We start from the raw sequence: 15626 nt of genomic DNA on the forward strand, positions 1-15626 counted from the left end.
CATTAGGATGTCAGTTCCGTGTGGGTAGGGACAGTCTCTGTCTGATCCATTCCTGTGGCCCAGTGCCTAGAACAGTGTCTGGCATTGGGCTCTCAATAAATATGTATTGACTAAAGGAACGAGTAAATTCTTTAATTTATAGATGAGAAAATCAGGGAGCAATAAAATGATCACATGGGTATTTCCACTCAACTAGAATGTGGATGTCCCTCTAAGACAGGGATCAACAAACTTTTTCTGTAGGGGCCAGAGAGTAAATATTTTAGGTTCTGTGGGACATACAATCAGTTTCACAGTCACTCAGCTCTGAGATTATAGCACTAAAGACAATCAGAGATAATATGTGACTGGATAAGCATTGCTATGTTCAAATAAGACCTTATTTGAACCGAAAGTTGAATTTCATATAATTTTCACATGTCACAAGTATCATTCTTCTTTTGATTTTTTCCAACCATTACAAATGTAAAAATATATTTGCTGCTTGCAGGTCATACAAAAATAAACAACAGTCTAGAAATGGCCCACAGGTTATAATTTGCCAACTATTGGTCTAAATTCATGCATATATATTGACAGACATGATAGACTGATTTAGGAAGGACAGTAGTAATAGTAGTTCATACTAAGCCCTGTACTTAGCACTAGAGCATAAGAGCATATACCTCATAAGGCATGCAAGGCATTGTCCCTAGTTAACAAATAAGAAAAACTGAATCTCGGAGATATTAAGTTACTTACTCAAGATGACCTGTCCTTAGCGTTGGAACTCAGGCAGTCTGACTTGATTATGTTATACTTTGTTGCATAATAAAATGAGACTAATAGCAAGGATGATATTAATAAGCTAAAAGTAATAGCTAACTATTAATAAATAATATGCCAGGAGCCATTTACAGCAATTTACATAGATATCAGTTCAGTTCAGTTCAGTCGCTCAGTTGTGACTGACTCTTTGCGACCCCATGGACTGCAGCATGCCAGGCCTCCCAGTCCATCACCAACTCCCGGAGTTTACTCAAACTCATGTCCATTGAGTCGGTGATGCCATCCAGCCATCTCATCCTCTGTCGTCCCCTTCTCCTCCCTCCTTCAATCTTTCCCAGCATCAGGGTCTTTTCCAAATGAGTCAGTTCTTCGCATCAGGTGGCCAAAGTATTGGAGTATATATGTAGATATACTGACATTTATTCCTCACAGCAATTCTATGAGGCAAGAATTCCTATTATCCCCATTATACAGATAAGGAAATGACAGATGTGAGAGATCACTCAGCTTACACGTGGGAGAGCCCAGAATAAAACCCAGGCTACTGACTCCAAAGGCCTCCTCAGGTCCAAGGCTGTAAGCGCCTCCCCAACAGTTGCAATCCCCACCCACCACTTACTGGCCACCTGCAGCCACACTTGGAACCTCCGGGTCTCAGTCTTGTTCAGGACCTCAGAACAGGTGTAGTTCCCCTCATCCTGCAGGTTCAGCGCCTCGATGTGCAGGGAGCTGGCATTCACCAGAGAGAAGCGCGACTGGGCTGGTGGGAGGCTGGAGTTGGAGGACAAGAGGAAGGCCGACTCCGAGTCATTGCGGCACCAGGTCACGAGGCCCCTTGGTCCCGAGATGTTGCCACAGTGCAGGGTGATGTTCTCATGAATTTCTCCAATGATGACAGCCTCCAATCCTGTGCAAGGAAAGGTCAGGCTGTTACTATCTTTCTTGATCCTAGACAATCTCCTTTTCTTGCAGTCTCCCTGCATTAAGATTTAAAAAAAAACAAAACAGGCATGTATTTTTGAGATGCAATAATACAGAGCCCCACCCTGTTGGGATTATTGGCCAGTAATTGACAGTAATGAACTTGTGGTGGATCACAACTGCAAACAGTCCTAATCAGCCCCTCCTCCACTGTCTATGCCCTTCACAATGTCACTCCACAGCGCCCTCCCACTCCTGACTCTGGTAGCACCATGTGACTTGCTCTGATCATTGGGGTGTTAACAAATGTGTTGCAAGCAGAGGTTTAAAAAGCACTGGTGTGATTGGGCTTGCTCACTCTCACCTTCTGCTACCACCTTGAGAAGGATGTGTCTGGGCTAGGTATCAGGGGAGGATGAAAACTACATGGTGCAGGCCCCAGTTGTTTCAATCCTCTCAGCTATGGCCATTCTAGATCAGCCTTTGGCCACTCACTTGATGCCCAGACACATGAGTGAGCCCAGGCAAGATCAGCAGGGCCAACTGCCCAGTACCCCCAGGTCCTTCAGAAACAAGCACTTATGGTCATTTCGTGATGCTTTGTCACACAGATTATTGTGGCAATAAATAACTGATACAGAACCCGAGTGGCTTTACTTGCCTAGAAATCCAGAAAGGTGGAAGGAAGAGGGCTCTGGCTTTGCTTCCTCTTTCCTGTGCTCCCTCTGTCTCTCTCCATCTCAGGTACAATGCAACACCACTCAGCAGCTCCATGCAGGAAAGGGCTCAGAGTGGGGAATTCGGGGCATGCTCTGAGCTAGGTACTGGGGAGCCAATGACAGGCAAAATAGAGACCCGCAGGATCTCACAGTCTAGTGGAGAAAATAGGCAATAGGGACTTCCCTGGCAATCCAGTGGTTACAACGCCACGCTTCCACTGCAGGGGGAATGGGTTTGATCCCTAGTCAGGTAACTAGGATCCCATATGTCATGCAGCATGGCAAAAAAAAACAAAAAAACAGACAGTAAACTGGCAATTAGGATGCAGTGTGATAAATACCATGATAGGAGCTTGGAGAAGGGGCTCTTAAGTCTAGCTGTGGTTTTTGACAGGGAAGGCTTCCTCTAGGAAGCCACACTGAGATCTGATGGTCAGGAAAGAACTAGCTAGGCAGAGATGAAGCTGGTGTTCCAAGGCAGAATGAAAAGTGCAGATCAGCAGCAGCACTGTCAGAAATTCAGATTATCAAGTCCCACCCAGAGCATCTAAATCAGAACCCAGGAGTGAGGTGGGAGGTAGCACTCTGCATTTTCACAAGCCTTCCAGGTAACCCTGATGCTCATTCAAGACTGACTGACGCTCAGGCAACTGATTTGGCATTAAGACTGCCACCAGGTAACAAGAAGCGAAAGCAGCCCATTTGGCTGAGAAAAGTCCTAATTTTTCAGCCCCCTCCACAATCAGCACCCATATACAAAGAGATCACAGGCGCAGGAATAATGGGCAGAACCAGTCTTACTCATGCTGTCACATTCAATAGATGAGAAAACTGTGATGCAAAGAAGGGAAGTGGGCTGGCCTGAAGTCCTACAATGAGAAGGTAGCAGTATGTGACCAGAGTCTAGATTTCTTGCTCCATTCAGTGCTTTTTCCACCACATTGGAAGTTTTCAAAGTCTGTGAATATTCTGGGGTTTCATGAAAGATGATATTTCATTACAAAATAAACTGCCCTCAACAGTGGTATTGGGACAATTGGCTGTCCACACACAAAAGAATGAAGTTGGACCCCTTACCTCACATCACATATAAAAATTAACTCAAAATCAGGAGTTACCTGGCAGTCCAGTGGTTAAGACACAGCACTTTTACTGCTGTGGACTGGGTTCAATCCCTGGTTGGGGAACTAAGATTCTGCAAGCCAGGCAGAGAGGCCAAAAGAAAAGGAACTCAAAATAGACCACAGATCTATATGGTCTATAAAATACTTAGAAAACTATAAATTACTTAGGAAAAAAAACCCAAAAGAATCTATCTTTGTGACTTTGAGTTAAGCCTGCAGGCACCCGAGAGCCCATGCTTCGCAACAAGAGAAGACAGTGCAATAAGAAGCCTGCGCACTGCAACTAGAGAAAGCCCACACCAGCACAGCCAATAAATAAATATTTTTTAAAAAGCACGCTGAAGCAAAATGAATGGGAAACCATCCCAATAAACACATTTTGGATACAAAAAAAATAAAGTGAAAAGAAGACCCACAAGCTGAGAGAAAATATTTGCAAATCACATCTGAGAAGAGATTTGTATGTGGAATATACATATATATAAACTCTCAAAGCTCAACAATAAGAAGACAATTTAAAAATGAGCAAAGGATTTAAATTGACATTTCTCCAAAAGATAGACAAAGGCCAATAAGCACATGAAAAGCTCAACATTAGTCACTAGGGAAAATGCGAATCAAAACTACAATAAGATACCTAACACTTCACACTTGCTAGGATGCCTAAAATGAAAGACAATAACAAGTGTTGGCAAAGATGTAGAGAAATTGGAACCATTATACATTGTTAGTAGGATTTTTAAATGGTGCTGCTACGTTGGAAAACAGTTTGATATTTCCTCGCAAGGTAAAGCTACCATATGACTCTACCCTAGCAATTCTACCCCTAGGTGTATAACCAAGAGAAATGAAAACTTGTTCACACAAAAACTTGTACATGCATGCTCACATTATTCATAATAGCAAAAAGGTGGTAACAGCCTGAATGCCCATCAACTGATGAATGAATAAAATGTGGTATATCCATATAATGGGAATATTATTTGGTCATAAAAAAAGGCCAAAAGCTATAGCATGAATGAATCTTGAAAACACTGTGTTAAGTCAAAGAAGGCAGTCATAAAAGACAACGTATTTTGTGATTTCAATTGTATGAGATGTCCAAATAGGTAAACCTACAGAGAAGTCCAAATAGGTAAATCTATGGAGATAGAAAGTGGATTAGCTGTTGTCTAGGGCTGGGGAAGTGGCTTACCTGGGGGCAGGGGCACGTAGTGGGGAGTGACTTTTTAAAAATTTTATTTATTTATTTTTGGCTGGGTCTTCATTGCTGCATTTGGCCTTCTCTAGCTGCGGTGAGCAGAGGCTACTCTCTAGTTGTGTTGCTTGGTCTTCTCATTGTGGTGGCTTCCCTTGTTGCAGAGCATGGGCTCTAGGTGCATGAGCTTCAGTAGTTGTGGTTCTTGGACTCCACTGCACAGGCTCAATAGTTGTGGAACACAGGTTTAGTTGCTCCGTGGTATGTAGGATCTTCTCAGATCATGGATCAAACCTGTGTCTCCTGCACTGGCAGGCGGATTCTTTACCACTAAGCCACCATGGAAGTCCAGGAGAGACTCTTAATATTTAAGTAGAGGGCATCTTTTTGTTGTGATGAAAATGTTCTGGAACTAATGGTGATGGTTGCACAATCTTGTGAATATACTAAACATCACTGAATTGTACAGTTTAAAAGGGTAAAGTATATAGTATGTAAGCAAATTATATCTCAATTAGGTTGTTGTAAAAAAATTGTTACCTGCCTTTGGAACTCATTCCCTTTTATAAAACAAAGAGTAACCGTTATCTGTATTTGGCCTTTTATCTGGTAGGAAGGGGCTACCTCTGAAAAATCACAAGACAGCTGAAGCTACAGGATATTCTCACACTCTCCCATTGTAGCTACACCATTCCCCGACGCCAGGGTAAAATGAAAAAAAAAAAAAAAAATCTAACCACTTGTTGGAAGGCAGAGAATGTGACCTAATGCTGGAGATTCCAAAACAGCAAGAAACGCTTCTAAACAATCACTTTAAAAAACAAGTGAGAATTATTTTTAAATAGTTAGGCCTGGGAACCCAAGCTCTCAGTGGCAATCCCCACTGAGGAGAAAAAAACTGGAGAATTATAGATGCAACAATGTGTTCGTGAGACTGAAGACTTGCCCTTCCCAGGCTCCTTGGCAAAGGAATAAAAAAAAGCCTTGGAAAAGCCCCAGTGAAACTTTAGTCTTGGAACTTGAGCTAACACTGTCTTTTCCTCCAAGGAATAGAATGACATAATGACAAACTACACCATTTTAAGGCATTTCACTTCTCCTGACTTTGCTCACTCCATTCTTTTTAAACACTGATGCTGAAGGTGACCTTAGAGATCCCTCAGTCCTGAGGGCTGAGTTCAGGACAGGCTGAGTCAGGGCTCGGTAGGGAAGAACACAGTCATCAACTAGTGATGTCTGATAGGGAGAAGGAATGGGTGGTCCTTGAGGGTGCACTGGTTCCATGCTTGATCATCCTAAACCTCCTCATGTTACAGCTGAGAAAACTTAAGTTCAGAGAGCTTAAGTGATTTACTTAAGCTCCCACAAAAGCCACTGGGAGAGCTGGGACTGTCATTCAGGTCTTCGATGTGCCAGGTCACAGGAATTTACTCGGTCTCCCAACCAGAAGAGTGAGACATTCTGTGTTACTAAAAGTGGTCCATAAGGTGGCCAGAGGGCCCCTGAAAGTCCCCCAACCTTAAATTCAGAATATGGACTGGAGGGGTGGGATGGTAGGGGTGGTAGGGAGGCTCAAGAGGAAGGGATATATGTATAAATATATAACTGATTCACAATGTTGTACTGTAGAAACTAACAGTTATATCCAATTAAAAAAAGAAAAATATGGACCAAAGGAAGGAACAATATAAACAACCCTTTTCCAAAGCAGCCATCATATTAACATTTACAGAGTTGAGACTATATCAAAGTTTTTTTTTTTTTTCCTATTCTTTCCTCAAGAATGACACCTGGTTCACAACCTGAGGTGACAGTGGGGTCTTGAACACGGTCTGGAGTTAAGTGATAGGAGAAAGATGGTTTTCTCCCCAACTCCCAGCTTGAAGAACAAAAACACATTAAGCAAGGGAAGCCCTCTGGCACTGTACACAAAGATGAACTTGACCTGGGCATCAGAATAACTGGGCATGGCAGTACAGGAAACATCCTTGTGTGGAGAGCTGCAGCCAGTTCATCCCACAATGATGATTTCAACCCAGGGTTCTGATGTCCCCAGGCCCTTGATATTCACAGTACAGTAAACACTGCAGACAGTTGGGGAGTAGGGAATACACAATCACCTTTAACTTTGAGGGTCAGCCAACTGGAGACGGTATATCCACGTCTCCCCAAAGCCCAGTGACCACCCCTACATATGCCTGGAGGTGCCAGCCTTGTCATGTCTACAAATTTGAAGTCACCTATCCTAGAAGAAAACGGGTGACCACAACTCAGTTCCACTTGGGAAAGCAGGCCCTGTGAGGCAAGAGCCTCAGACTTTCCCACCTAAACTAGAAATCTAGCTTATGAGGAATTTTATTGTTTTTAAATTATTGTTAAAAACAAAGCAAAATAAAAACTTGTGAGAGCCTCACAATTAGGAACTTTTGGCACTTGCTGCTAGGCAATGGCACCCCACTCCAGTACTCTTGCCTGGAAAACCCCATGGATGCAGGAGCCTGGTAGGCTGTGGTCCATGGGGTCGCTAAGAGTCAGACACAACTGAGCGACTTACTTTTCACTTTCATGCTTTGGAGAAGGAAGGAAATGGCAACCCATTCCAGTGTTCTTGCCTGAAGAATCCCAGAGATGGGGGAGCCTGGTGGGCTGCCGTCTATGGGTCGCACAGAGTCGGAAACTACTTAAGTGACTTAGCAGCAGAAGCAGCTAGGAAGCTCACAGGGGGCAATGCCTCTAGGCACCTACAAGAGATCAGCAGACCACACTGGACTGGGTGACCCCTGAAACTAGGACTCTGTAAGTATTCTGGCAAACTCCATCTCCTTTCCCTCACCTCAGGTCCTCTCACTGCTTGTCACACTACCCTGCATGCAAAAGACATGCATTCGCTGGTGAATTAAGTTCAGAAACATTTTTTCAACCTTTTAAAAATTATGTATGTTTTTGTAAGGGCTTCCCTGGTGGCTCAGTAGTAAAGAACCTGCTAGCCAATGCAGGAGGCATGGGTTTGATCCCTGCGTCAGGGAGATCCCCTGGAGAAGGAAATGGCAACCCATTCCAGTATTCTTGCCTGGGAAACCCCAAGGACAGAAGAGCATGGCAAGTTACAGTCTATGGGGTCGCAGAAGAGTCAGACAGGATTTAGCGACAAGACAACAGCAACAACAAACTGTTTTTGTAAGCAACCCTCTGTTCTTTATTGCTCCAAGGCAGATCACAGATGGAGCAAATAAGACTCTTCACCAATCATATCAAGAGTAAGAGGCAATGTCAAGTGTAGGGGAAGTTTCTTGTAAGTTTGAAATTATTGCAAAATAAAAGTTTTTCGTTTCTTTTAAGTAAAGGAGAAAAGCAGAATTTTGCCATAGTCCACAAAGGTCTGCTTGCGGGGGTGTGCAGGGAAACCACAGGTTACAGGTGCAAGGCGAGTTCAACCTCGGGCAGAGGGAGAAGAGGAAATTGAAGCAGCCTCGAGTTTGAGAACCAGCGCAGCACGTAAAACCAGACCGCGAATTTACATACGCCGTTTAAAAAAAGATAATAAAAATAAACATTCCACACCTCTTCAACTTTTCCATCTTCAGTTTCCCCAATTTTCACCTCCGCAGGCCCTTTGCAGCCTCGCCTGCTGCCCACTCTAGGAGGGTAGGGATGTCTTGCCCTTTATCAAGCGCTCGGTAAAATTCCTTCCTGCAAAAAGCTGAGCTGCGAGCAGGAAAGCCAAGACCCTCCCAGGGCGACTTCGAGGCCTCGGCCACGACTGGATCCAGGGAGTCGGAGAGAATTCGGTCCCCGGCTCTCCCCTTCCCACCGTTGCCTCGCATCAACTTTTGCCTCCAGATCGTCGCCCCTTACCTGTGGAGACCCAGCGGGCCAGTAGCGCTCCGAAGCAGACGAGAACCCAGGACTCGGACGCCCGGACGCCTGCGGCCATCTCGTCCCAGATGCGGGCAGGGGCCCTTCGGGAAACGCAAGGTCCGGCTTGGCTGAGTGTGCGCCCCCCAGGGCTCAGCCCCAAGGGTACCCAGTACTCCTCCCAGGTCCTCGGAACGACAGAGTAGCTCCACTTTCCGCAGCCCCCAGGAAGGATGCTTGGGGTGAGCCCGATGTCAGGGGCTAGGAGCTGCACTAGGCTCCAAGCGCGACTGTCTCTCCCGAGCGCCCGGCCCGGGGTGGGAGGGCGCACCCCGCCCCCTGCGCCCGCCACCCGCTCCCGCAGACGGAAAACAACAGGAGCTGAGTTCCCTCCCGCCTCCCATCCAGGCGGGAGCCCAACTTCCTCTACCTTGGCCGAGGAGGAGGGCTTTATGCAAAGGGCGCGCGCCCGGGCGCGCCGAGTCGGGTCTGGGCAGGCCGGGGGCGGAGCGCCGAGGCTGGTCACTCCCCGAGCCCACTCGCCCGGGACAGCGGCCCTGAGTCGCGGGGAAAGTGGGCGGCGCAGAGCCCTGCAGCTGCCGCAGGACGGCTTCCCCCCTCGACCCGCCGGCTGCTCCCTCCCGGGCGCCCGGGCTGCGGCACTCGAAGGACCGTCTCGACTCGGAGGGGCAGTTGCCAAGCTGCAGAATTCACGGTCCCCTCGGTTTAGCTGTTCTAGGGATTCCCAATTGTTTTCCCGTGCCCCCGGGCGGACTCCTGAGCCGCCATCGCTGCCTTTCTCTACCCTTTGCAGAAGGAAGGCAGGTCTGGAGCAGGAGAAAGATGATCCTTTAGACCTTCCAGCCAAGAGCTGCCATGAGACTCTGGTCCTCCGGCTAACTGGCAGAGACCACACTGTAAGCGCGAGGGCAGCGGAACTGGGTGCTGGGAGCTTTTTTGTTTTTTCTAGTTCCCCCATCCCCCATCCAGTCTGGTTCCCAGAGAACTGCATCCCCAAGCTAAAATCCCCCTCTTCCTGCCACACCCCCCAACCCATCCTCTGCCCTAGGGAAAATGCGGTTATGACATCCTGAGGAAGAATGATCCTTGAAACAGCCCTACCAGAAACTTACTCTAAACAAAACAAAACAAACAAACAAAAAACTGCAGCTAACATAGTGAAATATTAACTGTGGACTCTAGGAGGTGAATATATGAGAGTTACCATTCTTTCAACTTTTCTGTCTTTGAAAATTTCCCCATCACCTCATTGTAAAATGTTGGGGAAAAAACAGAAAACAATGCTATAAGAATATCATTCATTCTGTTGCCGGAAGACCCATTATTGAAATACTTCTTCCATCAGGAAATCCTCTTGAAACCAATAAAAATGTGTTTTGCCCATGACCTGAGATATAAAGTTGCACAGTCCCTTCCCTTTCCCCCTTTTGTAATGATTTTATGTCTTCAGCCATCTCCTGAAAGTTTTCCTCGTTCCTCTCCTCCTTTTGTCTTTGTTTTTCATCTTTTACTTGGTGATGGAAAGTAAAGTCTATCCTGGACGCACAGGTCCTGTATTCCTAGCGCCTGGTACCTCAGGTACCACCCACTGTATATGTGTAAAATAAACAAATGAGAGTTCATTGGTTTTGATGTTACATCTCCTCAAACTTTTCTGACAGACATCTCACATGCTCACCTGAAGTTAACAAGATACAAGTAAAATCAATAAGGGGCAAGTTTTTCAGCTGAGGGTCTGGAATTTTCTGTGACCCTAGTGGTGCTTCACAGGGAGCTTGCTCAGAGCACGCCCTCTTGGTATATTTGCTGAATCAAACACACTGCTCTTACACCCAGTTCACCAGTCCTAGAAGGATCAACCTCCTACACAATGTTTTACAGCAGTGACTATAGCACCTCACATTTGCATAGCTGGGGCTTTTTTCTAAAGTAGTTTTAGAAACTTAATCTCACTGGTCCCTCCCTCCAACCCTTGGACCTAAAAATCATTCAATCCCATTTTCGAGTGAGAAAGTACAGCTAGGAGGTTAAGCTCCAGGGCCTGAAGCCGGTTGGCAGTAAAGCCAGGACTGGAACCCGTTTCTATCTGACTCCAATTCCTGCCAAAGCAAGTTCCAATCTTGTCACTTATACAGAGTCTTGTCGACTTGAAAGAAAAATGCACAATGTGAAAGTTGTGAGTTAAGTTGTATGCCAAAACCTTACGAAGGATCACAACCATAGAGACAGTCTCTCAGATAGCACTGAGAAACCGCTTGAAGAGGTAATGGATGAGCCAGGTTACATATAAACTTTCTTGCTGGGAAAAACAAGTAAGTCAAGCTTCAAAAGATTACTGCCAATGACGAAAACCAGACAGATAAACGATTTTAATGTTTTTCGGTGTATGAAAAGATGCAAGAATTTGGGGTCATTTGAAAATTTTCCTTAGATATGCATCTTTAAAACATTTTTTTTTTTTTTTTGGCTGCTTTGGGTCTTAGTTGTATCATGCGGAATCTTTCCTTAGGGTGCACAGACTCTCTCTCTAGTTGTGGCACACTCAAGCACCTAGGCTCAGTAATTGTGGCGCGAGGGCTTAGTTATTCCACAGCATGTGGGATCTTAGTTCCCTGATCAGGGATCGAACCCACATCCCCTGCATTGCAAGGCAGATTCTTAACCACTGGACCACAAGGGAAGTCCCTAGATATGCATTTTAACTATTTAAGGGGCTGTATATCCAAAGCACAGAATGTTTCCTGCTTTTTTTCCCATCCTGAATTTCCTGGAGGGTGCACTGTCATGGGCCACTGTAGTGGCTAATGGCTTGATCCTTGTAGAACTGGAATGGCAGGCGATAAATGTTTCTTTACACTCTGGATGTTTTGGGTGTCACCAGGCCAACAGACATGGGCATTCCCCTAAGAAAGGCTCAAAGGAAGCCTCCAGACCACTCAGAGCTGGGACAGAGCTGGTGCAGGTAACACCCACTCTCTCTGGTTTGAGCAAGGCTGTGACTGACTCTGAGAGAGGACCTGTTAGGAAACACCCTGCCCTAACATCCAGTTGTGTTCCAGGCCACTCTGGACAGTAGAAAATGCCCTACCAGAACAGTGATGTTGGGGGTGAGTTGGGGGTTCACTATGGGGTCTCTAGCAAGATAGGAGTCTTTCAAAGCCCTAGTTTCACTATCTGTACCTTATAGTCAATGTTTATTGTATTTGCCTGTGTGCTCAGTTGTGTCTGACTCTTTGTGACCCTATGAACTGTAGCCCCCCAGGCTCCTCTGTCCGTGGGATTCTCTAGGCAAGAATACTGGAGTGGGTTGCCATTTCCTCTTCTGGGGATATTCCTGACCCAGGGATCAAACCTGCATCTCCTGCAATGCAGGCAGATTCTTTGCCACTGAACCACCTGGGAAGCTCCATGGTCAATGTTTACATCATGAGACTGTCACGAAAATAAAGTGAGGGATTCAGTCTTTAAAGGTTTAGGGTTTCTATTTGAGATGCACCCTGTCAGAACCTGTCAGGACTTTTAAATCCCACAATTGGATATTAAACATGAGGCTCAAACACCTCTCAGCTCAGGCTGCTATGCATGGCTACTTTGGTTTTCTTTCATTTTCACCTCCTAAGAATTGAAAAAACTCTCTCTATGCTAAGGTGCTTTGTGTCCATTCATTGAATCTTTAGCACAACCCTAAGAGGTTGGCATTAAAATTTCCAATTGATAAATGGCTCAGAGCAACCAATTTACATCTCGAGTTAAAGGGGGAATCTGGATTTGAACACATATCTGAGGCACTGTCATCTTGATCAGTCTTGGTGGAAGGACTGTGCTGGGGCTCCCGCCTGACTCCAGAGCCAACAGTCTTTGAAGCATCCTGGGTCTTTGAAGCCATCCAGCCACCTATTATTTCTGCACCACTACTCCTCTTGCCAAGTCCCCTCCCTAGAGGTAACGCTGAAAGGTTTCTTAGCAACAACCTGCTTTTCTGTTTAACCTCTTGGGGGCTCAGAAAGGATGGGCCAGACAGGAACAGCTTGAGTAGCAGCCTGGCCCTGGGGTCTGGCTCTGAATCCCTTGCTTCAAGAAGTACTAAAAGGCGGATGACAATATCCTACCAGTCCCCTGAGAAAGGGTTAACCACGGACTGACAAGAGATGGAAGACTCAGTCATCCCAAGGGGTGAAAGGAGCCCAGTCACGTGCTGGTGAATGTGGAATCACTCCTGGCAGTGAGGTGAGAGTATAGTGTCTGTCAGTTTCCATAGTGTAAATATTTCCACAACAGCCAATCACAGGTTATCCCTGTGAAGTTACTGAGCCATAAGCACAGTCAGCTCTCCCAAACCTGTACCACTGGAACTTTGTCTCTATGAGACGACTCCAAGGTGGGAAACTTGCCAGGATTACCCAGGAGGAGAACTCCTGGGAGCCAGCTGTATCAGATGACTCAGGTGAATACATTCTCCCATCAGACTCCTGTTGTCAGGAGTTCTCTGGTGGTCCAGTGGTTAGGGCCGCCACCCTCATTGCTGAGGTCATGGGTTCAGTCCCTGGTTGGGGAACTAAGATCCTGAATGTGTGTGACCAAAGGAAAACAAACAAAAAAGTCCTATTCTCTGCTCTCACACTCACCTATTTTTTTTTAATTTATTTGTTTATTTATTTGGCTGCACCTGGTCTTAGTTGCAGCACTCAGAATATGTGATCTTCGGTGTGGCATGCGAACTCTTAGTTATGGCATGTGGGCTCTAGTTCCTTGACCAGGAATTAAACCCAAACCCCCTGCATTGAAAGTATGGAATCTTAGCCACTGGACCACCAGGAAATTCCTTTACCCTCACCTATTGAGTGCATCTGTTGGGCACAATAACTGTTATCTTCCTAACTCCAAATCAGGACATATGGATTGACAATCACAAATGTATTGAATCCACAGGGACAGAAAAAACTAGCAAACTCAAGGTACCCTGAGAAAGCTTGATGAAGCATTTCCCTGAAGTTGTCTGTTTTTTAAATAGCTTTTGCTATGTTCCTGATTATCAACATAGGCATGTTATGCTCATTCTAGAATAATGGGGGGAAAAAGAGAAAATAAAATGTAACCATAGTCATCTAGAAGTAATCACCACCATCACTAGAAACTTCTAGTCTTTTCTGCTGAGTTCCAATATATGATTTTTTAAATGCAAAGTTGTGATGACATTTTACAGGGAGTTTTCATTCCTGCTTTTTTCCCTTAATTCTATATTAAAAGTAGACTTTGTGTGTTTTTGATAACTAATTTTTTTTAACTGGAAAATGAATAAAATGCCAGTGGCTTAAAAAAAAAAAAAAAGGCCAGATGAACCTTGCAGACACTGTGCTAAGTGACATAAGGCAGTCGCAAAAGAACAAATATGGTATGATACCAGTTATTTCAGAGGTACCCAGTGAAGTCAAATTCCTAGACACAGAAAGTAAAGGGGGTGAGGGAGTAAATAGGAAAATGAGGAGATATTTAATTCGTCTCTCATTTCCATTTTACAAGATGAAGAATTCTGGAGATGGTTGGTGGTGATGGTGGCACATCCATGCAAATGTACTTCATGCCACTGAACCATACACTTTAAAAGGTTAAGACAGTAAATTTTAGTTTTTCATTTTGGCCACACCATGCAGCTTGCAGGATCTCAGTTCCCCGACCGTGGATTGAACCTGGGCCACGGCAGTGAAAGCCCAGAATACTAACCATTAGGCTACCAGGGAATTCTCAAAACAGTAAATTTTATGTTATGTATACTTTAAAAAATATATTATTTATTTATTTGGTTGTGCCGGGTCTCAGTTGCAGCATGCAACTCTTAGTTGTGGCATGCAGGATCTAGTTCCCTGATCAGGGATGGAACCCATGCCCCCTGCCTCGGGAGCGCTGACTCTTAGACATGGACCACGAGGGAAGCCCGAGCACTGCAATGAAGACCCAGAACAGCCTAAAATAAAATTTTAATTTTTAAATTAAAATAAAAATAAGATTTTTAATTTTAAAAAATCAAATCAAACAAAATCCAAGCACTTTTGTAATGCAGTTATATCTTGAAAGTAAGCCATCTGCCCACCTCCCCCAGGCTTCCGTCCTCTTCCCCAGAGACAACCAGACGCAGCAACTTCCAGAGACTAGTCTTTGCTGGTTACCTAATATGTACTCATTGGAATGGTATATATCCAGTAACACTTGTTTTCAAAGTTTATGATATGAAGTAATGATAGTGAAGTGAAAGTCCCTCAGTCATGTCCAACTCTTTGCAATCCCATGGACTGTGTAGCCTGCGGGGTTCCTCTGTCCATGGGATTCTCCAGGCAAGAATACCAGAGTGGGTAGCCATTTCCTTCTTCAGGGGATCTTCCTGACCCAGGGGTCGAACCTGGGTCTCCTGCACTGAAGGCAGATTCTTTACCAGCTAAGCCACCATGAAAGCCCATGTAATGATAGAAGATCCATCTATTATGATTACCCAGATGTGTGACTTTCAATAAAAGTTTTTTCTTTTTTTTATTTTTCTTTTTATTTTTTTTAAGTTTTTTCAACACAACTATTGAGGTATGTTTCATATGCCATATTTTCATTCTGCCATTTAAAATCTATAACTTTTTAGTATAGTCACAGAGTTGTCCAACTATCACCACAATCAGTTTCAGACTTTTTTCACCCCCAAAATAAACCCCCTACCCTTTAGCTATGACTCTCAATTCCTTCCACCTGCAACATGTAAACCCTGGCAACCACTAACCTGCTTTCTTTCTCTACAGATTTGCCTATTCTGGACATTTCATATAAATGGAATCAAAGAATATGTTGCAATAGGCTGCTTTCACTTAGCATAGTGTTTTCAATTAGCAAAACATGTTGTAGTGGGTATCAGTACTTCTTTTCTTTTTATGGTGGAATTATATTCCAGTGTATGGAGATAACCACATAGTGTTAAGCCATTCATCACCTGATGGCCATTCAACAGACATTGAAGCTACTAAGGGACTCAGAGAACTTGGG

At 44.8% G+C, this 15626-nt stretch overlaps 1 protein-coding gene across 3 annotated transcripts in view; it reads right to left on the reverse strand.

Moving 5' to 3' along the window:
* Positions 1-9040, reverse strand: part of VSIG10 (V-set and immunoglobulin domain containing 10) — a 36950-nt gene extending 27910 nt beyond the window's left edge. The window contains exons 1-2 of one of the 3 annotated variants that reach the window (XR_006341043.1): positions 8586-9040; positions 1388-1675 (exon numbers count right to left, since the gene is read on the reverse strand). Coding sequence is in view for 2 of the 3 variants with exons in the window: in XM_043901788.1 (XP_043757723.1) it covers positions 1388-1675; positions 8586-8664 (367 nt within the window). In the remaining variant the exon portion in view is untranslated. The remainder of the gene's footprint in view (positions 1-1387; positions 1676-8585) is intronic. The other 2 variants (XM_043901788.1, XM_043901787.1) reach the window with 2 other exon arrangements.
* Positions 9041-15626: the final 6586 nt, after the last annotated feature.

This window comes from Cervus elaphus, chromosome 5 (genome assembly GCF_910594005.1).
Source record: "Cervus elaphus chromosome 5, mCerEla1.1, whole genome shotgun sequence".
Lineage (NCBI taxonomy): Eukaryota > Metazoa > Chordata > Mammalia > Artiodactyla > Cervidae > Cervus > Cervus elaphus.